The following is a 26,149-nucleotide window of genomic DNA, read 5'->3' on the forward strand; positions in this document are numbered from 1 at the left end:
TCACAGCCCCACATGCCGCCTCTCTGGTCAGCTCGGACCCTCCATCTCGTTCTCCCTCCCCCAGCCCAGCGAGCTTCCCCCCAGGCCACGCGGGAACCCCCAGGTGACGAGGGAAATCCAGGCCAGGTTTTAAGCCTCGGAGTTCAGCTTACATAATTTTAATACTGCATAATTATGCAATTATGTAATTAGAAGGAATAAGTTTCCATTCCTATTATAGTTGTGCCTCTGAAAATTCTCATTTTTGGAACTAGTCTCTCCTGATAGAGAGTCACGCCAAGCCTTTATTTAAGAGCATCCTCTGGGTGGTGCCTTTGCTCAGCGTCCCCCAGCAGTTTAGACATCAGGGCGGTGGCATTAGCTTCTAGAAACAGTTGGCATTAGCTGGAAGCCCCTGCACACCCGTACCCTTCCAGTGCACTCAGATTTGAATCACCGAAACTTACTCAAGTATGGGCTCGTGAAAAGAGCCTGTTTGGGGAGTCTGGTGACCTGGGTTCAAATTCCAGCTGTGCCACTCACTTGCTGTGCGACCTTGAGCAGTCCAGTCCCTCTTGGGGCCTCAGTTTCCCCTTCTGTAAACTCAGGGGACTGGGTAGATGGTTTCTAGGATCCCATCTTGTACCAACATCTCCTGAACCGGGACCAGAGGTCTCTTGCTCACAGTTTTGTTACTTGGTCTGTAAACTCTTTCAAAGTTTACAGTAAGGTGCAAACATTGAGCATTGCAGAAGATTTTACTTGAAATTTGGATTTCCGGTCTTTTGAGACTATTTGGTAGATCCTGCGACCCAGAGGGGCACAGTGCCCATGCTCAGGCGTCAGCTAGAGCAGAACGTGCAGCCCATTCGAGGGGGCTTATGGCTCCCAGCCTGCCTCCCTCCTGTCCACTCCTGCCTGGCCCGGTGGGCATTGCAGTTCACAACCTGTGACCTAGATTCTCATATGTTTCCTTTTCCACGGCTCAGCCGTGCGCCCGTGGCTCATTGTGATCAAGTCCACTAGGTCCACGTGCACCGCCTGTGTTCCTCGTGAAGATCCCCAGTGAGTAGGGGTGCCCATGGCCCAGAAGAGGGACTTTTTCCAGGGGCAGAAGCAACACAGCCTTATTTTCATAATTTGGGGGTTTCCTCTTTACCCAAATCCTCAGTCTGTCTCTTCCTTTCCTGCTCCTCTCAGTTGCCCCCTCAACTCCCCTCCATTGGGGGTTTCTTGTGGATGTGGCTAGTTGTGGTTCAGGAAGTTACTGGTGGACCTCAGAAGAAATTGGAGGATTAGGGTTGGAATCTTGGACATATGGTTCTAAAAGGCTTCCCAGCCGGGTGCAGTGGCTCATGCCTATAATCCTAACACTTAGGGAGGCTGAGGCTGGAGGATCACTTGAGCCCAGCAGTTTGAGGTTGTAGTGAGCTATGATGACACCACTGCACTCCAGCCTGGGTGACAGATTGAAACCCTGTCTCAAAAAATAAAAAAGGCTTCCCTCTTGCATGCCAGAGAGGGGAACTCACAGGAGTTTGCCAGGGGAGCCCGTGGGGCTGGGAACCTAAAGGTGACTTATGAAAGTCAGTAAATCGGGATCTGGAAATAGGAGGCTTGTGGTGACCAGGACAAACCCCCCTTCTGAAGGCAGCCCACACCCATGGGGTTAATCAGGCACTTGCAGAGCACTTCTTCTGAGGTGGGCGCTGAAGAGGGGGCAGCCAAGGTCCCAGAAACTGCACGTTCTGGTGAGCAAGGAGAGTCAGGTACACAAGTGGCATTGCTAAAATGCAAAATGCAGTCTTTGCTGGTGTGGTGCCACAGGGTGGGGTAGCAGAGATGGCCACCCAAAGGAGGCAGCCCAGAGTGACCTTGAAGTATGGAAGGTTTTCATGAAGGAACTTTGATGACTTAGAGCTGAGTGTGGAGAATTGGGGCCACCTCTCCAGCCCCCATTCCAAAGAGTGTCCCGTGAAGGACCACTCACAAGATGCTTTGCATAAAAGACCGTGCCACTGCTTTCTCTCTCCCTCTTCCAAAAATTCCCAGCATTCATTAAAGACCCCGAAAAGTCCTGCAGGAAAGAAACCTCTTGGACTTGGTGTTTCCCAGTCTGATTTGGCTTGGCACCCCTGTGTGCGTGTCCCTTGTGAAAGCCCATGGAGTGCAGGTCCCACAGGACATGCTTGGGAAACGCTGACCCGGGGACAGCAGTGAGCTGCAAGCAGGGGCCGTGGGGGTGTCCCACCGCCTGGCACTATGGTGAACTCTTCGCTGATCTCTTTTTCAGGAAATCAGAGAGATGGTGGCTCCTGTATTAAAAAGCTTCCAAGCCGAGGTAAGACCCAAGGCCCACAGCATGTCAGAAAAGGACCGTGGCTCCCCCTCCCACCCCACCTAGCATTGCCAGAGGAAACCAGCAGCCTCCGGAAGCATTAGAGAAGCTTCCCTGCCCCAACTGCCCTTCCTTTTGGTGTCCCACTCCTACAGTGTAGTGATGAGGATGGGTTCTCTTGGGTTTGGTGGAGTTCCAGGGTTGGATCTCAAGAATCTCTCTCTCCCTCAACTTTGCCCAACCTTATACCGGCTCTGCTACATCTAAGGTCTGTGACCTTCAGCAAACCCACCTCGCCTTCCAGACTTGGTTTCCCATTTGTAAAATCAGAGGTTTGTACCAGGCGACCTTTGTTCTCCCTTGGCATTCTGCTCTCCTTCTCTAAGGCAGCCTTGCAGATAAGTCCCAGCAGTTACCAGCCTGCTCAGAAATCTCTGTACCAGCCCTCCCTTTGAGTACAAAAATCAGCACTGTCCACGTTCTTTCCTGCCAACCCCCTGGGTGCTAGTTTCTTTGGCAGCAGCCGAGCTGTCCTCGGCAAATCATTTCTCTTGCCTTTCCGGAGCCCTGTGCTGGGGTCGAGCCTCCCCTGTTTCTCCCCTTTTCTTGACTTTGTAATCAGAATTGGGACAATGTCCGCTTACCTGGCTGGCACAGGCTGGGAGGTGACTGGAATCACAGGGGTCAGAGGAGTGAGAGTGGAGGCCATTTCTTAAATGTTTTGTCTTGAGGGGGCTCTTCTCGGGCTTCCCTGGGCTCAGGCGGGTTCCCAGAAGGATTTGCGCTCCTCAGAGCTCACCAGGGGCTACACTTTCAGTCTGTCGTCCACCGAGTGCCACATTACTTTAAATCTGTCTCTTTGGAACCGCGTAAGTGCATAAGGCTATATTAAAGTAAATGATAAGTGGATTTACACAAATGTCGCTGATTTCCATATTTTTCATCCCTTCATTTTATTACTGAGTTGACTGACATGCTTATTTATTTATAGGGCCATCCAGTATTGATTCATTTGGTTGTGAGTTGCCTGGGCTGGGAAGGAAAAAAAACCAGAAAGAAGACCAATAATGTTGGGGATGTGTTTTCATGGCTTTGTGTTTTTTTTTTAAAAAAAAAAAAAAAAAGGTTCCCATCTGCCGACTCCTGGTCCCACGGGAGGTGCTCAGCACATGCTGTCTCTGGCAGCTGATCCCTCCACCCAGCCCAGAGACAGGCACCGAGCTATTTTGTGGAGAGCGTTGCTTTCTCAGCTGTTCGCTGGCTAGGGTTGGTTTGAACAGAGCTTCTCTTAGGCTCTTAGAGCCTCAATTTTCCCTATCTGTTAAATGGGAATAAAGACATTACAGATCTCTTTGTTTTGTTCTGCGGATTAACTGAGATAGAATGCAGGAAAAGGGTTTAATGTAACGTCTGGCACACAGAGAGCTTGCTAGGGAGTAAAGAGCACAGGTGCTGGGACCAGCCTGGATTTGAATCCCACCTCTGTCGTCTACTGGCTGTGTGACCATAGGCGAGTTACTTAACCTCTCTGTGCCTCTGTTTCCTCACTTATAGAATGGGATGGTAATTATACCTACTTCACAGGGTGTGATTGAGGAAGAACAAAATTCACACTGATAAAGTGCTTAGAATACCGCTTTGCGTATTAAGTCTTGGGTATTTTTTTATTCTTACTGTTGGTGACCTCCAACACAGGTTTATTTGGCCTCTACTGTGGCTGGGCTGGAATCTGCCTCTTTCTTAACTAGACGTTCAGGGCTTTTTAGAAGGGAGCTTTCTTCCCCCGTAGGAAGCAGGCGTGAACTTACGTCATCTTTTCAATCGGAGAAAGAGTTAAAGGTTAGGTTCGGGTGAGGATCAGGAGAAGCCCGAGCGCAGCCTGGCAGAAAGCTCGTGCACGTGGGACTTGGCAGGCCTGGTTGGAATCTCAGCCCTGCTCCTAAACCAGCTGTGTGGCCTTGGGGACGTTCCTTAACCCCTCTCAGAACTTCAGCTTTCCTCTGGCGAAGGGAGCTAACAGTAAGGATTCAAAGAACCGGGTAGCTTGGAGGCAGTCACAGTGTCTGGCACACAGTTGGTGCTCAATAAGTACTGGGGCAGAGGAAGTCTTAGTGGAGCTCAAAGAAAAGACAAAGCTGAATTCTCGTTTCGAAAACCCACATTGCGTGTTAAATAGACACTGTTTTAATAGCTGAGGATCTTCAAGGAACTTCGTTAATTTTCTTAAGAGGGCTTTCCATCCTCCCTTTAATGTACCACAAAGACTATATTTGTCTGGAATTTTATCCCCGAAACCCCTGCTTTTCTCATGATCTATTGACTGCGACCTTGTGGCCGCGTGTCCCTCCCTGTGCCTCGGGGGAGGGCCACCGCCGAAGGAAAGTGTTAATAAAAAGCATCTTCTTCATCTAGAACAAGCTGCACATGCACAGGCCGTTTATAATCCAAATTTGATTTTCATTTTAATTTTTTTAATGAGAGCTCATCCTTTATGCTGCTTCTCGCTCGCAACCCGCCAGGCTCTGGGCTGGAGCTGTGGATTCCCAAGTGGGCGTTAATCACCTCCTGCAAGTATTCCCTGGGGCCAACACCATCCCAAGTCACATAAACTAGCCCATAAAAAACCAGGGCTGAATATCACACCCGTCATTCCTTCTTCCCCAACGCAGGCCTCTCCTTGAAATATACCATGTTCAAGTTCAGTTCTGAATTTCACTCCAGCAGCTCTGGTATATACAGAAGCTGACTGTCTTTTATCTTTTCATATTATATACGTGTGGGTCTTTCTTTCCTTGTGTGTATGTGCGTGCGCCAGTGGGAGGGGGCAGAGAGGAAGTGATTTTGCCCTGCTGTGAATCAAGGAAGCTCCTCTCTCTGTCTTGATTGCTTAAAGGACAGTTTTGATTTCCCCTGCTCAGGGAAACAAAGACAGCCGGAGAAGGTGGCTTAATGGAGACAGCTTGAAATGGCCAAAGTTTGAATATCCTTGCGCACAGAGAAAAGAGCAAGACGAAAGCCCCGCTAATTACAAAAGTTGCTTTATGAAAGATAATTCAAAGCAATAATTTAGCAAACATAATCAAGTCGCACAGATGGGGTTGTTGATGGATGGATTGCAACATGCAATTAGCAGTTCTCGCAGTTACATATCATTAACCCTCCGAGCACAAAAATTATTTTCTCATTATTAGTTGAAAAGGTAAAATTAAGCTGACTAGACAGTAAAGGAACAAACTACAATTAATTACCTTCATTTATTACAGTCATTATTTTATACTTATTTTTACTTGGAGAGAGACATGAAAACATCTAAATTAAAAGTTTTGTCATGCTAAATCAGAGGTGAAACTTTTCTAAAGAGTGTGTGCACCGGTCCAGCTAGCTAGGAAGACCACAGAGCCACTGCTGGGAGAGTTCCTTTTTCTCTGCTTCTTCCTCCTCCCACCACGAAGGGGATGTGGCCTACGTGGTGGAAAACCCTTTTGGCTGCATTGGAACAGAGATGTTCACTTGGGCCTGATTGAAACACAGCACTTGGGCAACCAAGAGGGCTGACATGATCTTTGACCCCCCCAGGGTGGGCCAGACATGCATGGTCTGGGTCCCACCCTGACACTGACAAGCTTGTGTGACCTTGACAAGTGACTTCCTGTCTCTGAGCCATTGTTTTCTCATCTGGAAATAGGGACAGCTCATAGGATTGCGTGAGATTCTGTGTGTCAAGTGGCTGGTTAGTTACATGTTCTCAACATGGTGTGTGTGGATGGCTGTGTGGGGCCTAGAACCTTCTCCCTCTGCCCTCCGCCTTATTTGACCAGTAAAACATGGCAGAAGTGACATTGCGCCACGATCAAGCAAGCATAGCCCTTAGCCTGCCCGGTGGCTCCGTATCTTGCCTCTTTAGACTCATCCTTCCTGTGAGAAGTGCTACTGCCCTGAGACCACCCTGCTGTGAGAAGCCCACAGGGAGAGGCCTTAGGGGATGGGACATCACGTGGAGGAGAGGGACCAGGAGCACTGAGGTACCAGACTCAAGTCAAGGGGCCATGCTGGGACATCCAGCCCAGTCGAGCTGTCAGATGACTGTAGCCCCAGCTGCCATCTGCCTGAGCAAGAGAGAACCGCCCAGCTGAGCCCAGTCAACCCACAGAAGTGCGGGAGATATTAAGAAGTTGTTGTTTTGACCCACTACATTTTGGGGTGGTTGGTTGCACAGCAGTGGATGGCCAGATCCCCCAGCTTTATAGCGTGCCAACTCTCCTCCCCACCTCTCCTCTGCTGTCTTCTCCCTCCCTCCTTTCCCCTCCTTTTTTCTTCTACTGTTCTTCCCTTTGCTTCTGTACCCCCTGCCCCTCTCCCTTAGACTTTTTGGCAGATTTCAGCCTTTTCAAATATTTTCTGCCAGCGCCGAGTTCTTAGGCCTCTATCTCTATGCAGAGGGCAGCTTCTCTCCTAATTCCAGAAGGACAGTGACAGGTGCTCCTAGGGGAGCCATACCCACCCCGTGGCAGAAGCCAGGGCATGTGGAACACACACAGGTGCCTCAGTGTCAGTCCTGGCATTGCCCTCCAGGTGCCCCGGCTGCTGCCCAAGGACCTGGGTGAGGAGTGTCAGCAGCTCTCAGGCTTCTGTCCCCTCTCCTTTGGATTTGTCCTAATGGGATCAGGGTACCTCTCGGAGACAACCTGATGGAGCGCAGACCCAGTGGAGGTTGTGTTTTTTGAGCAGCAGAGAGGAAATGTTGGGATAGGGATTCCCAGGAAGCAAGAGAAGGGGTCTTGCTGCCTCTCCCGTGAGCGGGTTGGTGGCAGAGCGGGGCACAGTGCCACCAGCCTTGGGTGATGTTTGCTGGATGAGCGAACGACCCAGTCAGTCAATCAACAAGCAGATATGGAAAACCCCAGTGGAGCCAGTCACCCTTGACTGTGCTGTCTGTGAAGTGGGTGGTGAGATTTGCCAGCCTGATTCATGTGGGTTTCAGGGTGCCCCCTGGTTAGAGATGCTGTGGTCTGAGCCATCCCAGATCCCTGCACAGCTCACCCAGCCACAGTTGCCGCGCGGCCTACCCCGAGGCCCCTCACTTTCAAGTGGGCAGAGATCAGGGAGTCTCTTCCTCTGCCCACATCCACCTGCCGGGAGCCTGGTAGTTGATCAGACCTGGGCCAGACCAACAGGTGACAGAGAAGAGAGCAAAGGCCACGGTGCCACCTCATGACCTGGAGTCACCCGCTATTGTCAGTTAACAAACAGCCGTGCTTGGCACTGAAGGCGGCCCCTCCCTTGGTAAGAGAAGCCTCCTGAAGTGACTTTCGTTGCACACCTACTATGTGCTACACACTTCCTAATGATTACGATTATCCCCAGCGAGGAAACTGAGGCTCAGAGAGGCGATGACTGTGCCATCTAGTGCCTATGTCTATACCTGAGGCAGAGGGAGAACCAAGGGGACATTAGAATTTAGACCTGGGAGGGTGGAGAAAGTTCTTAAGATGGAAGGTCAAGGCCAATGGGCCCCTCTGCCATTTGGCCCTGCCTGCCCCTCCCCACAGCCAGCAGACTGGCCTGGCTCCGTCCCACCCTCAGGGTGTTGGCACTTGCTGTGCCCTCTGCCTGGAATGCTCTTCCCTGCGCCGTCTCTTTGCCTGATTAACTCCTTTCGAATGTGAGATCCTAAGGGAGCAGGGAAGCCCTCCCTGACCACCCCAGCCCCATCCAGCTTGGAGCCCCCTTCATTCACTGGCACAGCCCCTACATCTATCCAACATGGCATGTAGCATGATTTTTCTTTATGCGTCTGTCTAAAGGTAACGGGCACTGGATCATTCAGGGCCTTGAAGCTATTGGAAGGACCCTGACCGTGACCCTGAACAAGGTGGGAGCTATGAGAAGCTTTAGAGCAGGAGAGGGACCAGCTCTGAGTTAGCTTTTATTAATAATAGGCTCCCTTTGGCTGGTAGTCGGATGGCACGGGGACACGGCCTTTCCAAGATGTCTGAGAGGAGAGACTGTACCCCCCACACCCCCGACCCAGGCCCAGTTGCTTTCTGAAACACCAAGGGCTTCCTGCTTTTCCCTTTCAGACAGTCGTGGCTAGGGAAGGGGGGTCCTAACCTAGAACAAGACCCCCAGTGGGTCAATCTGTGTTCTTGCAGCCAAGCTGCCCAAGGAGGAGGGAGTGGCGATTGTCCTCACAGCCGAGATCCCCGGAGATGTGCATTTCTCCCTCCCCCTGACCCTGAGCCCCCTGCCAGCCCTGCATACCGTGTCCTTGTGTGGTCCCTTTGCTCCCCTCCCACTCTACATCTGCCTGAAAACTCTTGCTTTTCCCTTTGAGCTGAAATTTAATTACAGGGCTGCTTTTTTTTTTTTTTTTCCGGTTTAACGTTTGCTCTTCCAGCTGTCTGATGTCATAATTCTCTCACTCCCCAAACTATCCTTTCTGTGGTGCCCCAGCACTGGTGAGACCATCCCTTTGGAAGCGGGTCCCCTCGGGGCCAGGACAGACATCAGACATGCACAGTGCTGACCAGCGGGACCCCCTGAGGGGATGAGTGGTCAGAGCAAGCGTGGACTCGGGGGCCAGATTGGCATGGGCTTACATTTCAGCTCGCCCACTTCCCAGCCGTGTGACACTGAGCAAGTCACTTAACTTCTCTGGGCCCCAGTTTGCTCTGCTTTTAACCGGAGATGATGATAGTCCCCACCTCACAGGGTGCTTGTGAGGGCTCAGTGAATTGATACTTGGAAACCCCAAGAACAAAGCCCACCGCACGGTGAGCGCTCCATGAACCATAGCTGGCACTCCTAGCAGGCGAGCTGAGAGTGGCCAGGTCACGTTTGTTCCTCCCACAAGGAGGCTTCTGCCCCAACCCGTTTGTCAGGTGAGGTCACAGGCCCAGCACCCAGCGCGTGGTAGTGGGGGGTAACTCAGGCACCCACTCAGCAGTGTCTCAGTGGCAGAGCAAGGGAGGCACTGCTGGTATCCTTCCCGTTTATGGGTGTGAAACTGGGGCTCAGAGAGGGAAAGCTGCTCTCCCGAGCTCACACAGCTCTTCAGCAGCAGAACAGAGAGTGGAAGGCACAAATCTCAGCTTGAAAGGCTGAATAGACCCCTCGGGGGCCTGGGGGTGCAGGAAGAGGTGTAGCTGAAGGTGGCGATTCTAGACTGAAGAACCCAGCTGGAGATTTGCAGGTGGTTAGGGCTGGAGAGGACCCCACCACTCAGCCAAGCCCGTGCCCTCCAGATGCGCCTTTGCTGAGCTGTTCTTTCAGGCAGAATCTGCTGGGGAAACCCACCACATACAAGGAGCTGGTATTCGAACCCAGGTCTGCATACCCAGCCCAGGACTTGGCACATAGTAAGTGCTCGATAAACAGGGGCGTTGCTTGCAGCTTGAGTCACATGCAATGAGGAGAAGGCTTCCTGTCCTTCCCTACTGCCCCTAACACACATACATGTATGACACACCTGCACGCATGATCCATAGTCCCTCCTCTTCAGTGACAATCACTTTGATGGTGCAAGATTCCCTGGCCGCCCATAACCAAGTCTCGCCCCTCTGGAGCCTGCCCTGCCTGGCTTGGGGTAAAACTTAAAATGAACTGAACATCTCTATGAATTTAATATTAAGAACCCACCAAAGCATCATTGAACCTGTCACGCCGTATTACAACCAAATTAAGAGCAAGCAGCAATCCTCTTTCATTCGGTATCATATGCCTTATAAAGTAAATTATTAATGCTTTTTTCCCCCCAGTTAAGCAGTTATTTGCAGTTGTTCCGGGTATTTCTCATTAGAAATAACATCATCTAAAGAACGATATTGATTGATTTTTTTAATCTTGGAATCATGGACGTGAACCACATATTTATATGACATTCCCTTTAACTAGAATTCTCGTGCTTTATTTTTATATTATTGATCTTTTTGACACGAATTGCTTTTTGGCCTTGTGCGAACGTTGTAAGCTTTCCGCCTGCAGAGGAATGGGCCGGTGTCGGGGCCGGGCTGGGAAGAGTGATCGCTCCAGCTGCGTGGCAGTAACATTCCCGCACATTTAACAACAATTAGTCTGTGCTGACGCCATGCTAGACTTTCGTGTATGAAAATTTACAAGCCTTTTAATGGACTGCATTATGGAAGGCCGTGCGGGGCCAGTCGGCGGGGAGATAAGGCCCTGAACGCACATCCATCTCATGGCTCAGTCGGCGAGTGTCTCTGGCGCTCATGTCTGCCACCTGGGAGGTGGGGCTGGGAGGAAAGGAGCAAGGTGAAGGCCACTGCAGCAGCCAGCCCCGCTCACACGGTCACACGTTCATCCATGCAGCAAGTGTTTGTTGAGCACCTACTGTGTACCAGGTGTGATACTGGATGCTGGGGCTAAGATGGCGAACAATACTGTTTACTCGTATGTTCAAGAAATATTTGAGCACCTACTGTGTGCTGAAAACTGCTAAGTGCTGGGGCTGAGAAGGTAAATACCAATTCTTCATTCTCCTGGCACCTTTGGGGGAGTAGAAATGACTTCAGCCTAGAGTTGCACAGACCTGGGTTCAAATCATGGTTCTGCCCTTTGCCAGGCTTGTTGGTAACCTCAATTTCCCCATCTGTAAAATGGGGGTGGTAACAGGACCTTCCATCTAGGGAGGCTGGGAGGTTCAATGCAGGGGCAGAGCTTGATGCGGAGTAAATGGGACCATGGTTATCTGGCGTGGTTGCATGCTGAGCTCTAGATACCCTCCCTGCTCTCTCTAGAACAGAATGTTCCAGGCCCGCTCCCTGACCTCCCATCTGGCTGCAATCCTTGTAGCTCCCAGGGTTGGGGCTGTTTGGCCACCGCCTCTTCCTCCTGCCCAGTCTGGCTCCCACTTGTATTTTTGTTGGGAAACCAGCCAGGGACCAGGCATCAATGTGGCTCCCTGGAGGGCTCGTCCCCACCCCAGGGGCCAGCCCTCTTCTCACCGAGTGCCCAGCCCCCCAGCCCCCTTTCCCGGAGCACACAAGCACGCCTCTGCTTTCCCTCTCAGTTCCACTGAGATCTTCGTTCAACAGCATTTATTTGTTAACCTGCTGTACCCAGGGTGAATGCCCAGCTCCAGGGATGTGGCAGTGAGTGACCCCAGATACCTTTTCTGTCCTCACGGTGCTCACAGCCTCACAGCAGAGGCAGATGGACACACGCCCCCCCCCCCCCCGGACTGTGCCAGGAACAATCACGGTTATGACTGAGGTTCATGCAGCCGGGATGTCTTGAGCCTCTACTACGTGCAGGCCCTGTGCACTGCCCTGGGAACTCAGCAGAGAGCAAGACAGACATGGCCCTGACCCCAGGGAGGTCAGAGTACAGGGAGGGCCGTTCACATGTACGTTGTGCACAGAAATTATTTGAAAGATGGTGTAGCACAGTGGTTAGGGGCACGGTTCTGCAGCCAGGCTGCCTGGGTCCAAGTCCCAGCTTTGCTACTCAGCACAGTCAGCCCCCAGTACATGTGGGAGATGGGTCCCAGAACACTGTCCCCCCGCCCACCCCCTGATTTTTGTTTGAAAAAATGTGCCTGTAAGTGGACCTGTGCATTTCAAACCTGGGTTGCCCCGGGTCGACTGTAATTTGTGACCCAGGGCAAGTTGTTTTCCTCTCGTGCCTTGTTGTCTGTTGTCTTCATCTGTAAAATGGGACTCCTAAGAGCCCCTACCTCTTAAGGGTGCCGACCAGATGAGACAATAGGTATAAAAGCGAAGAGCAGGGCCTGGTGCAAAGAAAGCTTAGATCGGTGTCAGAGCCTGCGATTATCATGATTATTACAATTAAGATGATTATGACTGTGGAATCATCCCACAGCGTATTCAGTAATTGTGGGTGTGCTGCGCGCTGCCGAGGCAGACTGCAGTTGTGCCCGCAAAGGCCCCGCTCTTGCCTTCCCTTTGGCCCAGCTGAGAAGCAGAGGGCTGGACTGCACGACCCCCTAGGGTCATTAGAGTCATTGCCAGGGAGGGGCCCCTGAAGCACCGTCCCCAAGTGTAAGTACAGGAGAAGGAACTTTCCTGGATATGGGTGTCCTCTGTGACGTGGGCCCTGCAAGAGGTCCTCAGACATCCAGTATCATAGTCAAACCCTCCCCCGTGCCCTGAGCAGCAGAAATGAGGCCCAGAGAAGGTGAGAAACCCACCTAAGGTCACACAGCCGGGAGAAGGAAGGGCCAAGATGAGATCACTTCACTCCTGTTCTGTAAAATAGGTTCTTGTAGCACCTACCTTGTTTATCTTGGGGAGAGAGATATGGAGAACCAAAGCAATCTCTTAGTTGAAAGGAATTTTCAAACCAAAGGCGATGCTGTGCTGACTGCGTACCATCTTTCTCTAGAAAGTTTTGTTCCTCAAAATGCCGTGCACGGGCCAGCGAGCACCGGTATCACTTGGGAGCGCCTTAGAAATGCAGTCTCGGTCCCCCACACCCCAGACCTCTGGAACAAAGATCTGCAGTTTAACAAGGTCCCCCCGTGATTCATGTGCACGTTAGTTCGAGACACTTGACCTTAGAGCCCACTGGCTTCCAACCCTGGCTGCCCAGCGGAATCTCGTGCTCGGCAGGACATGTAAGATACACTGAGACCTGGGTCCAGTCCAGAGTGGTTGGTGTTCTTGGTCTGGTGTGAGGCTTAGGCATTAGGATTTTAAAAGCTTCTGGTGATTGAAATGTTCGAGAACCTCTGCCCCAAAGTTCCCCACCCAGTGGAAGAGATAGACACGCGGGACTAACCGGTGGGGTGCCAGTGAGTGGGGAGCCCCACTCTGTGGCGTCTGCCAGCTTCCTTGGTGTAATACTCCCACCACGGTCAGTTCCAAGCTGCCACCATGAAGTCATTGTCACGGACGGGGCTGGGGAGAAGGGCACAGCAGCACCTGGCTGTGCAGAATTTCCACAGCACACACATGATAGAGGTGAATAACCTCAAAGCACAGAGAACCATGAAATGGAGTCAGATACTTAGGAAGCGAGGAGTACTGAGTGTGTGTTACCTTTGTTTTCAAATTTTGTATTGTGCTAAAATACAAAATTATAACCTTTTTAACCCCTTTTGAGTGTACAGTTCAGTGGCATTAAGTACATGCTCAGTGTTGTGCAACCATCGCCCCCGTCCGTCTCCAGAACTTTCCCGTCTTCCCAGAGTGAAGCTCTGTCCCCACTAAGCACCAACTCCCCCTGCCCCGGCCCCGGCCCCCGGCCTCCGGCCCCCGGCCCTGCCATTGTCTTTTGTCTCTTTGAATCTGACTACTCCAGGGACCTCAGATAAGTGGAATCCTACAGAATTTGTCCTTTTGTGACTGGCTTATCTGACTTAGCACAATGTCCTCAAGGTTCATCCATGTTGTGGTTCCTTTACTTTTAATATAATTTGTTTAATTGTAGGTTTATGTGATTTAATTTTTAGTAATGGCTCTGCTTAACAACTAGCTTGCAGAATTTCTGCAAATTTAAAAATCAGTTTTTGCAAGCCCCCAGTATACCACCAGAAATAATCCTTGCACCAAATGAGAACAGAGGTACAAATGGCATGCTTTAGGTCAGAGGTCAGCACAGTACAGCCCTTGGGTTAAAGCCCGTTTCTGTCAATAAAGTTTTATTGGAACACAGCCATGCCCATTCATTTACGTGTTATCTAGGGCTGCTTCCATCACAGCGGCAGAGTGAGTGTAATTCAGCCCTCTGGATCTGCAGGTTCCGCATCTCGGATCCAACCAACCACAGGTTGAAAGATTTTTTTTAAAAAGCACTAAAAATAGCTATAGAGCAGTGAAAACTAATACAAATTTTAAAAAGATAGTTTAACAACTATTTATGTGGCATTTACATTATATCAGGTATTATAAATAATCTAGGGATGCTTTAAAGCATACGGGAGATGTGCATAGGCTATATGCAAATGCTGCGTCATTTATATGAGGGAGTTGAGCATCTGCAGGTTTGGTGTCCTCGAGAGGTGCTGGAACCAATCCCCCGTGGACACGGAGGGACACCTGTGGTTACAGCACAACCTGTATGGCCCACAAAACTGAAAATACTTGTTATTTGATGCCTTACGGGAGAAGTTTGCTCACCCCTGCTCTTAGGTGTATAGAGTGTGGGAGAGATTGAATCACCTTATTCATTCATTTATTTGTTTGGCAAATATTTACAAAGCACCTACTGTGTGCCAGGCACTGTTGTAAGCACAAGAGCAAATAAGATAAAGACCATCCCCTCCCAGAGCTGACCTGATGGGAAGACAGATGTAATTCAGACACTCACAGCAAGTGAATATATAATTACCAGCTGCGGCAGGGGAGCCCCATGAGGCTACAAGAGCATCCTGGGGTGTCGGGGAGGGCTTCCAGGAGGAAGTGACCTGTGAACCACAGCAAGGCTAGGGACATTCTGGCCACAAGAGGGGCGGAATGGCATGCCAGGTAAAAGGAACAGTATTAATACAAATGCCCTGAGGCAGGAGGCATGTGGAACTGCGGAGCCTGACAGCCAGTGGGAGGTGACCTGAGCCCCGGGCCCTCCGTTCCGCCCTGCCAAGCACAGCGCCACCTTTAGCCGGTTCCCTAACGCTGCCCCCGCTGCCTCCCCACCCTCTGAGGCCACCTCTTAAAGTCTCTCCACCCTCTCTCCTGGCCCTGGAGCCCCCGCTGCAACAGACAAAGGTTCTTACTTATTTCTTCCCTGAGGTTTATAAACTCCTGCCCGGTAATGAAATCATTCTCAGCACAAGCACAAAATAATAACACTTAATTAAAATACATAAAACCAAAGACTAGTGGAAACCAGTGAAGATTAAAACCAGCCAAAGCCTACATCCCAGAACTGAGCTGAGGTCCTGCCCTGAGAGCCAGGGGCCGAGACAGAGATGGGGGAGTGGGGATCAGAGGGAGTCTCCATCTCTCGAGCACTGGTTGTCACATTCAGGGCTGGTTATCTGACATCTGAGATGTCGTGGAATATTCCGGAGAATCGTAAAATGGAGAAGATTGTGTTTCTTTTACAAGGGGGAAACTGAGACTCAGAGCGAGACACCTAGATCACGTGGCTGAGAAGTGGAAGAGCTGGGGTTTGAACTCGGGTCTGTGCGCGTTAGCCAGAGTGGGCTTATTGTCACAGCAACTTGAAACACAGGTGAGGCTGCATCACAGCGTAGGGCTGGTTGCTGGAATCGGGTGGAGGGGTCTGCGCCATGCAGACATTCCGGGCTCCAGGGCCTCGTCCATCCGGCTCTGCCCTTCACTGCAGCCTGGAGTCCCCTCACGTGGGCGGCGTGTGGGGAAAGAGGAAACATGGTGGATCTCACAGGAGGTTCTCAAGAGGCAGACCTGGAAGTGGCCACGTCATTCATGCCCACATTCCCTTGGCCAGAGCTCTGTCGCAAAACCACACCCAATTTCGAGGGTGTAGTCTAACATTGTGCCCAAGATGGGGGAAAATGGACTTAGGCGAGTACATGACCCCGTCCGCTGTACTGCGGGCCACCCGGTGGGCAGAGCGCCTCACTGGCTGTTGGAGGCCAGGACAGAGCCCTGCGAACACCTTGGGAGCTACATTGGACCGATGAACAGGAAATGGAGCTCAAGGGGCCTGCCAAGTCCAGGGGTAGCACAGCAGGAGCAGTAAAGGATTTTAACAACTTGGCAGATGTTATAAAGCTCCTACTGTGTGTCATGTTCTGTGCTGGGCTGCCCAGGGGAAGAGATGTGCCCTGACCAAGCAGGCTGAGCCACCACTGGGAGCCCACACCCAAGGCCCACTAAGAAAAAGGCAAAGGTGCGGTAGGAGCTGCCACTTTATTAGCAGCTTTGAGTTGTAAAATAATTTCTTTAAATCTCTGTGCTTTAGTATTCTTTAATATTTGTAAAAATAATTGTCTAAAAAATGTTGCCTCCTAAAAGCAGCAAAAGCTTTCCCGCATCCCAGGTGAGGAAGGGCTGTTGTATCCGTTCCCCATCACCTAACAGCTTGACCCCACGTTATCCTGGACAGTGAGTTGTTGTGCCAGGCTTCTGAGCCTTTGCACATTCTGTTCCCTTCTTCCAGAATGCTTTTCCTCTCCTAAGCCCCTTGACATGTTCTCATGTGTCCTTTAAGGCTCCTCCCAAGTGTGGCCTGGGCTGTGAGAGGCAGTGATCCTCTAGGTCCCTATCCTCGTCCATGCTTCCTGAATCGCGGCCTCTCTGCCTTGTCCTCCTAGCCACGTTCTCTCAGAGTGGGCTGTTCTCATCCCTGTCTCTCCTGAAAACGACTCGGGCGTCACAAAATCCAGCCCCCTTGCTTTCCAGATTAATTTATCCAGCGCGCTCCGCCAGCTGCTCAAGTGAGCTCTTTAGAGACAGACGTCACCCGGCACACCTCCGTGTCTGAAACCAGCTAGTAACTTCCAGTTGTACCTGGAAGTGGAAACTAGACCCTGAGCCCCACCTCCCAGGGCCTCTGCTCTCCAGCCCCGCCTCGTGTCCCGCCTACTCCGCTTCCCCTTTCGCACCCTTTGTTGCCCTGCCTTGGAAACACACTCTCCTCCCCTGGGACCCTTGCAGACGGGGCAGCATCGCTGGTCTCTGCCCACTAGATGCCAGTAGCGCCCTCCCTCAGCTGTGACAACCAGAACCGTCTCCAGACATTGCCAGACGTCCCCTGGGGGGCAAGATCACTGAGAACCACTGACCTGACACCTACATGTCTTTCAGATCTTTGTCCAGATGTCACTTCCTTGGAAAGGCCCCTTGACACCCCCAAATTTAAGCAAGCTTCCCTGTCACAGGACCCTTCACGCTGCTAAGCACAGTTTGTAATTATATATTTGGGTTTTTTTTTGTTTTTTTTTTTTTTTTGAGACAGAGTCTCACTCTGTTGCCCAGGCTAGAGTGAGTGCCGTGGCGTTAGCCTAGCTCACAGCAACCTCAAACTCCTGAGCTCAAGCGATCCTCCTGTCTCAGCCTCCCGAGTAGCTGGGACTACAGGCATGTGCCACCATGCCCGGCTAATTTTTTCTATATATATTTTTAGCTGTCCATATATTTTCTTTCTATTTTTAGTAGAGATGGGGTCTCGCTCTTGCTCAGGCTGGTCTCGAACTCCTGAGCTCAAACGATCCGCCCACCTCGGCCTCCCAGAGTGCTAGGATTACAGGCGTGAGCCACCGCGCCCGGCCTGTAATTATATATTTGTTTGCATAATGATTCGAATAATACTCGTCCCTCCCACTTAACCAAAGGAAGGAGGGAGCGCTTTGCAGACTGCTATGTTCCCGGGTCCCACCCGGTGCCTGACACACAATAGGAGCTGAACAAATACTTATTAAACGAATGTTGACACGTAATAATATTGGCAAACATTGCTAGGCCGTTTCTACATTCCAGGCAACATTCTCAGCCTTTTACAGATGCCAGTTCATTATTTCCCACAACTACCCCACAAGGTAGATATTGTTATGATCAACAGGTTACAAATGGGAGGAATGAGGTGCACAGAGAGGTTAGGTAACTTGCCCAAAGTCACACAGCTGGGGGTACATGGCAGAGAAAAGATTTGAACCCAGGCAGTCTGGCTCAAGACTCCTTGCCCTTAACTGTTATTTATTTAGTATGTATTTTTTATTATGTGCTTGGGGATACAGCAGTGAACAAAAGCTACACAGCCCTAGATTTCATATATCCAGGTTCCGAAAGGTGGCTTTGTTTACAGGTGTAGACCCTCAGGCATAGACACTCTCAGACGCTGACCAAGGTCACACAGCAAGTTGGCAGGAGAACACCTCTCCTTATTCCAGGCTTTATGTGCTTCCTACTACACCCCATGTCCACGGGGTAGGGACACTTTGACAATTTAACCAGTCAATTACAATAATATTTTTCTCTCCGAATGTTTAAAAAAAAAAAAAAGTTGGTTTGCTGAGGTATAATCATGGCTCAGAGGCCAAGCTGACATTAGTTATTAATTAGGCCATTATGCATTCCACAGTGATAATTGCTTTGCTGCGGAGTCACCAAGCATGAAACGGACCCAGCACAGAAATGCAATCTATCAATCGGAGAAGTCGCAGCCCAGTTGCGTTCTCTCACCTTGAGTCGGGTGTGTGGCTTAGCAGGAAACAAAAAGAAATTAATGAGACATCAGTAGGCTGTAGCGAGCTGGACCCTCCGTGGGTCGTGGCCCCGGGAGGATTTCGTGCACGGGTGCAGGGACAGCGTTTAAGCAAAGTTCATCAGCGAACATGGCCATTTCTCTTTGATCTCCCAGCCGGTGGAAATCTTTTCATCTCCTTCCCTTTTTTTTCCCCAGCTTGTTATTTAGAGGGAGAAGAAAAAGCCGTTTCTCTTCCATCTGTTTGTCTCGCCTGTTGCTTTTTGCAATGAGTGGGTTGGGGGAGTGGCACCTGCCGGGGCTGCCCAGGCCATGGGGGGCGAGCGCGGCGCCTCCGCCTGCCTGTCTCCATCTGGTTCTATCCCTGGCCGTGGGAGGGGAGGGCAGGAGGCCCCACCCCGAGCATTGTCCTGGGGGCCTCCATGGGAGGTGTCCGTATTGAGGGCAGCTGGAGGACAGTTTAAGGAAAAATCGTTGGGATGCAAGGAACAAAAATCCACCCAAGTGAGCTTACGTGAATAGAAATGATTATATTAGCTGTGGTATTCATGGGGCGTCTATCGTATGCCAGATGCACAGACTATATGATTCAGGCCTATAGCAGTCGTGTGAGGGAAGGATTGGTATTTTCTCCATTTTACAGATGAAGAAACAGGCTTATTGAGGTGCTGGGACTTGCCCAAGGTCCCACAGCTAGCAGAGCTGGGATCTGAACCCAAGCTCATGAGCACAGCGTTCTCTTGCCGCTGCATGAGAAGCTGGAGAAAGCACAGCCGGGCGCTGGTCTAGTCAGCTGCAGGCAGGGTGGTGCCTTGGTACAAACGTGACCACTGCGGCCCATCTCCGGGGGAAAAAGGGAGGTCACAGCCTAGCTAGCAACCTGGCCATCGCCCTTACCCACCCTCACGTCAGTTTTGTCTGCCTAGCGTAGAAGCGTCTCAAAATTGCGCGTGAATGCCTTGGATGTAGTCCCTCCTCCCCACAGCCGCCGCCCCTCGCCTCCTTCCACTTGGCTGCTTCACCCACTGGAAGGTCGCTGATGGCATTTAGGGTTTTGCTCCTTGGAGGAATGGTAGAGTGATTCTCAGCAAACGGAGATGGTAGACAGGTGTCCACCTCAGGGTCTAGAAAGCCCTGGAGGTGTGCAGATATTAACCTGCCCCACATTAGTGGTTGGGCAGATATGCCACCGGGGTGCGGCCACTCAGAAGGCTGCTCAAGAGGGCCGTATCTCAGCCCCTTTTGTGTTGCTGTAACAGAACACCTGAGGGTGGGTAGTTTATAAAGAAAAGAGGATTATTTGGCTCACGATTCTGATGGCTGGAAAATTCAAGACCGGGAAGCTGTACCTGGTGAGGGCCTCTCAGGCTGCCTGCGCTCCTGGCGGAAGGCGGGAGGGGAGCCGGCGTGTGCGGAGACCACGTGGCGAGAGAGGAAGCAAGAGAGGAATGGAGAAAGCCAGACGTTTTAACAACCCGCTCTGGTGGCATCTAATCTATTCCCAAGAGACTGAGAACTCACCTACCCTGGAGGGAGGGTGCTAACCTCTCCGTGACAGATCTGCCCTCATGACCCAGACGCTTGCCACCAGGCCTGGCCCCCCATACCGCCACATTGGATATCAAATTTCAGCACGAGATTTTGGTGGGCACAAGCCATTTCCAAACCATAGCAGGGCCCAGTAGTCTATACTTTGCCCAGAAGTCAAGATAAATACTTGCTGCTGAGAATGGGCTGCTCTCAGTTCTTGCCCGGGAGAGCCAAGTTCTGATGCCGGCTTGTTTCATTCTTCCACGTGCTTTGCCTGCACCAAGACTTTACACCCCCCACCACACCCCCAGGTTCTCCGTGGAAGGGGAGTGCAAACCAAGGAGCCCTGCTCCAGCGGCTGAGAATTCATTTCCTACCCAAATAAGGTGGCAGCCACGCCTGGACGTAGACTTCTCACGTTGGCCCCGTGCCGTGGCTCATCCAGTCACGTTCCTGTCTCTGGCCAGGCCCTTGAGGGGCAGTTGGAGCAGCCTGCCGCTTCTGTGATGTTGATCGCCAGAATTTGAGCTGGCCAGCTTCCCTGGACTACCCTTTCTAGTCGAGCTGTCACCCTGATGGTATGACACTCTAGGAAACTCAGCCTTCAGCTGCACAGCCTCTGAGGAAGTTGGTCTCATGAACTATTCTTATGGTGTGAAGAAGGACTTACATGTCTTTCTCCTAAACTTTCCTCTCTTGGGGTACAAGGTAGGCTGATATTTGGGAAAGCAGTAAAAAGGTCCATCCTTGCTCTCTTTGCTTGATGGGAGCAGACATAATCAGTCATCATTTCCACACATATTCTCTGGGCTTCTACTATGTGCCACACGCTGTTGTAAGCAGTGAACAAAACATTCTAGCAGCGTCTGACAAATGGATAACAGTATCACCTGCTGTTTTTTGAGGACCTACTCATTTTTGTTGTTGTCATTGTTGTTTTAGAGACAGGGTCTCACTGCTTTTGCCCAGGCTGGAGTGCAGTGGTGCAGTCAGAGCTCACTGCAGCCTTGAACTGCTGGGCTCAAGTGATCCTCCTGCCTCAGCCTCCCAAGTAGCTAGGACTACAGGTGTGTGCCACCATGCCTGGCTAATTTTTTTGTAATTTTGTAAAGACAAGTTCTCGCTGTGTTCCCCAAGCTGGTCTAGAACTCCCAGGCTCCTGTCTTCTTATCCCAGAGTAGCTGGGATCACAGGTGTAAGTCACTGCACCCAGTTAATTTTTAAAAATTTTTTCTGTAGAGATGGGGGTCTTGCTCTGTCACCCAGGCTGAGGACTGAGGCTAGGCTCGCTTTGCCAGTGGGCTGGGCTCCATTCATTCATTGTCCCATTTAACCCTGACCTAACACAGTGCTGTTACTATCCCCATTTTACAGAGGTAAATATGACTTGCAAAGATTGAGTGACCTTCCTAAGTCACAATAGCAAGTAAGTGGTGGAGATGAATCCAGTTGATAACCTTCTAGACCAGGGATTGGCACGTTATAGCCCATGAGCCAATTCCAGCTCACAGCCTTCTCTTATAAATAAAGTTTTATTGGAACACAGCCACATCAATTTGCTTACATACTGTCTACCACTGCTTTCACACCAGGGCAGAGCTGAATAGTTGCAGCAGAGACCATAAGGCCCAAAAAGCTGGATATATTTACCCTCTGGCCTTTTACAGAAAAAGGTTGCTGATCTGAGATCTAGATTAGACTTGTAAATTCCAAGTGGTCAAATTTGACTAAGAGCATGTGTATCTCCCTACATTCATTCCTTCCTTCCTTCCTTCCTTCCTTCCTTTTACTCTTTATTATGGAAAAAAATCAAATGTGAAAGTAAAGAGAATCAAATAATAAGTGAGCCACGTGGACCCAGTTTCAGCAACTACTCGTGCACGGCAGCTCTCCTCTCACGTCCCTGGATTATTTTGGAGCAAATTCAAGTCATTGTAGTATTTCACCTGTAAATTTTTTAGTGTGTATCTCTTTAAAAATAATAAGGACTCTCTTTTTAAACATAACCAAAAGATCATTATCTTACCTAAAACAATTTTAACTGTGGTTTCTTAATATCCTCAAATATCCAGGCAGTGTTCCTGGGTAGCTCCCTGTTTTTTAAAATAGTTTTTTGTCAGGACTCAGACAAGGTTCACACCTTGTGGTTGGTTGCTGTGTCTCTTAAGTAGGGTGACCAACTGTTGCAGCTTGGCCCTGGACTGAGGGGGTTCCTGGGATGCAGAACTTTCAGTTTTAAAACTGGGAAGGTCTTAAGGTACAAAAATTTCCATGCTAAACAGGCAAACTGGGACAAGTTGGTCACGCTATGTCTTCTAACCTCTAAGCTCCCTCTCCATCCCTTCCTGTGTTTGCACACGTGTGCACGTGTGTGTGTGTATGTCCTGTTATTTATATGTGGGGGTGATTGGGGCATTTTTCCTAAGACTTATGCCTGGCCATAGCTGATTGGCCCAGGGGCCAACACTGGTCTCAAGCTAAGCCAATGACATTCGTTGTCCAAGGAGTCTGAATTTGGAACTGGTTGATTTTGATGCATCTGAGTTATTAGCTTGGGTGCTGTGGGGTGAGCCTGGGGGGCTGAGATGGCCATGGTGGGGGCACCTTCCACCCAGGAAGTACGTGGTGCCATCTAGAAAGCTGGCTGGAGAGAGGGCAGGAGGAGGGACCTCGCCCCTTGTTGGGGAAGTGCCCATCTTGGTTCTGGACCATTCTGGTTGCTTATTCCACCCTCTGGGAATCCCAGCTGTGCTTTCTCCAGCTTCTCACGCAGCGGCAAGAGAATGCTGTGCTCATGAGCTTGGGTTCAGATCCCAGCTTCACCACTAGCTGTGGGACCTTGGGCCAGTCCCCTCACTTCTAGCTGAGATTTTGCTGATTGTATCCTGGTCACGTCATTTAACTTGTTCCTCTGTCTCCTGTATTTGCTCGGCATGGGCAGTTGAATCTTGAGGCGTGGTCAGATTCAGGTTCAATGTCCTCAGCAAATGTACTTTGAGGTGATGCTGGGTGTTCCCCCCATGAGGGGTTCCCAGTGTACTGCCTGGACAATTCCAAGGTAGGGGCAGAGGTCAACGGGAGGCAAAGACCGGCCTGATCAATGACAAGCAGGTTATAGCCCCCGGGGGACACCTATATCCCCTCCCCCAGCACGTTGGGAAACCTCAGCCCACGTCCTGGGACAGTTAACATTCATCATTAATAATGAAAGCGGAAACTAGGAGATTTCATAGTTGTGCGAGGTAATTAAATTATTTCACAAATCTAGTCACACTTGATTATTTCCACGTTTCCCACCAAACACGCCTCTCCCTCATTTGCTGCCATCCTGGGCTCTCAGCTGGGTCGTTGTGGGGGCTTCACAAGGGCTGCCTGTCTTTGAGAAGCAGCAAAAAAGATGGGGTTCCCCATCCAAGCTCCCCTCTCCTGCTAAATGGAAGCACCTTCTCCCAACAGAGCAGAGGGAGTGCAGCAGCATTTGCGTTTCCAACCCGGGGAGGACTGGGTTTGCTCCTTTTCCCCTATAAATCATGTCGTTTCCAGGTTTTGTTGTATGGGGTGGTGGGAGGCGAGAAGGGGAACAGAAAAATTGCTTCCATTAAATTGATGCCAGTAGTGCTCCTGGCAAGGAGAGAATGAGAGAAAGTGGGGAGCATTGGAACTAATGGTTTGCCTGACATTTTGTGTCAGGTGCTGGGGGCCGGCTAGAAGGAAAGCAGCTGGCTCTGCCCCAGCCGGGGCCTTTTGTTTGGGTCCAGGTGCCTGGTGGGGGTCCCGGAAGAGCGGAGCCAGGAGGACGTTTTATCCCCTAAAGACAGGCCGGGGACTCTGTGTGCCACCTGAAGGACTGAATGGCAGGCACCCAGCTCAGGCAGATCAGACATTTTGCTGTGCATCTTGCAGTGCATTTCAGGGGTAGAGAGCACAAACTTTTTAGCCAAGCTGCCTGTCTCCAAACCCTTGCTCTGCCCACTTTGCTACCTGTGTGACCTTGGGCAACTCTTGACCTTTCTGTGCCTCAGTTTGCTCCTCTGGGAAGCAGAGATGGTAACTGCACCTACCAGTGACGTGCTGGAGAGGCTGACACAGTGAAATCTGGCATAGTGGGAGTGTTTACACCACAGAAATTGGCAGACACTACAAATCAGGGCCTTTCTTCATTTCCAGCAGAAAGCCAGTTGTTAGACCTTTACCAGCACATTGCTGCACCTACCTCGCAAGGCTTTTGTGAGGATTTTTGGACCCAGTACGTGGAAAGCGTTTAGAGCGGCGTCGGCACCTGTAAGCACCCGGCATTCGCTGCTGCTCCTCCTCTTGTCGCCGGTGTTACTGCCACGTGGGAATGCAGGCCCGCGGTGGCCACGTTTCCAGTTGTTCCAGAGAAGGTAGACAGCTCAGTTTTTATGTAAAATCTCTTGGTTTTTAAATATTTGCTATTGTCAAACTGTTGAAGAAATTTTTTGTAGATAAGGTCTTGCTCTGTCACCCAGGCTAGAGTGCAGTGGCTTCATCATAGCTCACTGTAACCTCAATCTCCCAGGCTCAAGCGTTCCTCCCATGTCAGCCTCCAGAGTAGCTGGGACACAGGTGCACGCCACCACATCCAGCTGATTTGTTAGTTTTTTGTTGTTTAGTTTTTAGTTTTTTGTCTCACTGTGTCACCCAGGCTGGTCTCGAACTCCTGGCCTCAAGTGATCCTCCCATCTCTGCTTCCCAAAGTCTTGGGGTCACAGGTGTGAGCCACTGTACCTGACCCTGATTTTTAAATAAATCTTGGGTAACATCAAGTATTTTTTAAACCTGAGCAAAACAAAGTACATGTGGGATTTGGACCACGGGCCCATGTTTGCAGTCTTGGGCGTAGAGGGCTGGACTCTGAGTGCTGACTACTCTGGGCCTGTTCCCAGCTCCCACCTTTGACACACCACCCGCTCCCCTGCCTCTGTGGATCAACAGCCCGCTTGTCCCGTGGGAGCCAGGGCCACTGCTAGAGGGCTAGAGGCCCTGCCCTAGCTCTGCCCTGCAGGATGAATCGTACCTCCCCACCCTTCCTCCTCAAAGTGCCACTTCCCTCCGCCCTCTTGCGTGGTCTCTGACTCTAGGACTTGAGGGTTGAGGCCGAGTCTTATTCATCTCGGCATAGGGTTGTATACATGGAAAATCAGAATGATTAGCGATGATAAAGTCAACATCTATTAAGCATCATCTGTTTGCCACGCTGTGCGCTAAGCACGTGTTATGCATTGTTGCCTGAATCCTGGTAATCTCAGATACGGAAACAGGCACAGAGAAGGCAAGTGGCTGCCCAAGGCCACAAAGAAGGTGGGGGTGACTGGGAATCAAAGCCAGCCCCTCAACGCGGAAGCTCACTCCCGAGAGCTGAGTCTACGGTGAGGACTGGAGCCGGAGAGTTAGAGGCAGCGAGGCCCTGGCCAGGCAGAGCCACGGCGCAGACAGTGGTGCCCGAGCGTCCAGCTGAGGCTCCCACGGCGCTGTCTCCAACCACACTCCACAGAGACATCCGGAAAGGACGCTGCTATATTTAAAAGCCTGGGCTGGGTGGCACTTCTGTGACATTTGGGTAGCTGCCTCTCCATAAAGGGCACACATGTTCCTTTAGCTTCACTCTTCTGGGCTGGCATTTTGGAGAACTTGCCAGGATCACTGCAAGCGGGGAGACTGCTACCACCTGGGACCCCGATGGAGGGCAAGGCCACCACCACGCATGGCTGAGAGAGCACAGGGCAATGAGAGCTCAGGGGGCAGCAGGTGTCATTGGGGCCTGGCGTGCAGGCTCTGCACAGCCCCCAAGTCTCCGAGCTCACTTGTTGCTGGGGACAGGCGGGGTGGTTCTTGGCATCACGACCCTCTACCCACACTCTGGCCATTTGGCTCCAGCCGTCACAGCTGCCACCTCTCCATGCTCCCCCTGAATGGTGCCAACTTCTCACACGCCCTCGTCACTCTTTGGCCAGAAAGTCCAAGAACCGTCTTTGGCTTGGCCAACCTTACCCCATATTTAACAGTGAGCACAGCCTATCTTTTAACTGCTGGTGTTTTCACACCCCAGCTGGGCCTTGATGTCCCTGCCCTCTGGGACAGGCACTTACTCTTTCATCCGTCCACCCTACGCACGCTCACTGAGTGCCGGCCGGGCTCTGCCCACCGCCGTCCCTTGTCCAGCAGGGAAGG

General features: G+C 51.1%; 1 protein-coding gene across 2 annotated transcripts in view; it reads left to right on the forward strand.

The window, feature by feature from the left end:
* Window positions 1–26,149, forward strand: part of CUX2 (cut like homeobox 2) — a 234,449-nt gene that overhangs the window by 147,042 nt on the left and 61,258 nt on the right. For both annotated transcript variants that reach the window (XM_069497074.1, XM_069497075.1), the window contains exon 3: window positions 2,273–2,320. In XM_069497074.1, coding sequence (XP_069353175.1) covers window positions 2,273–2,320 — 48 coding nt within the window. The remainder of the gene's footprint in view (window positions 1–2,272; window positions 2,321–26,149) is intronic.

The sequence above is a fragment of the Eulemur rufifrons genome, chromosome 21, assembly GCF_041146395.1.
Source record: "Eulemur rufifrons isolate Redbay chromosome 21, OSU_ERuf_1, whole genome shotgun sequence".
In the NCBI taxonomy this organism is placed as follows: Eukaryota; Metazoa; Chordata; class Mammalia; order Primates; family Lemuridae; genus Eulemur; species Eulemur rufifrons.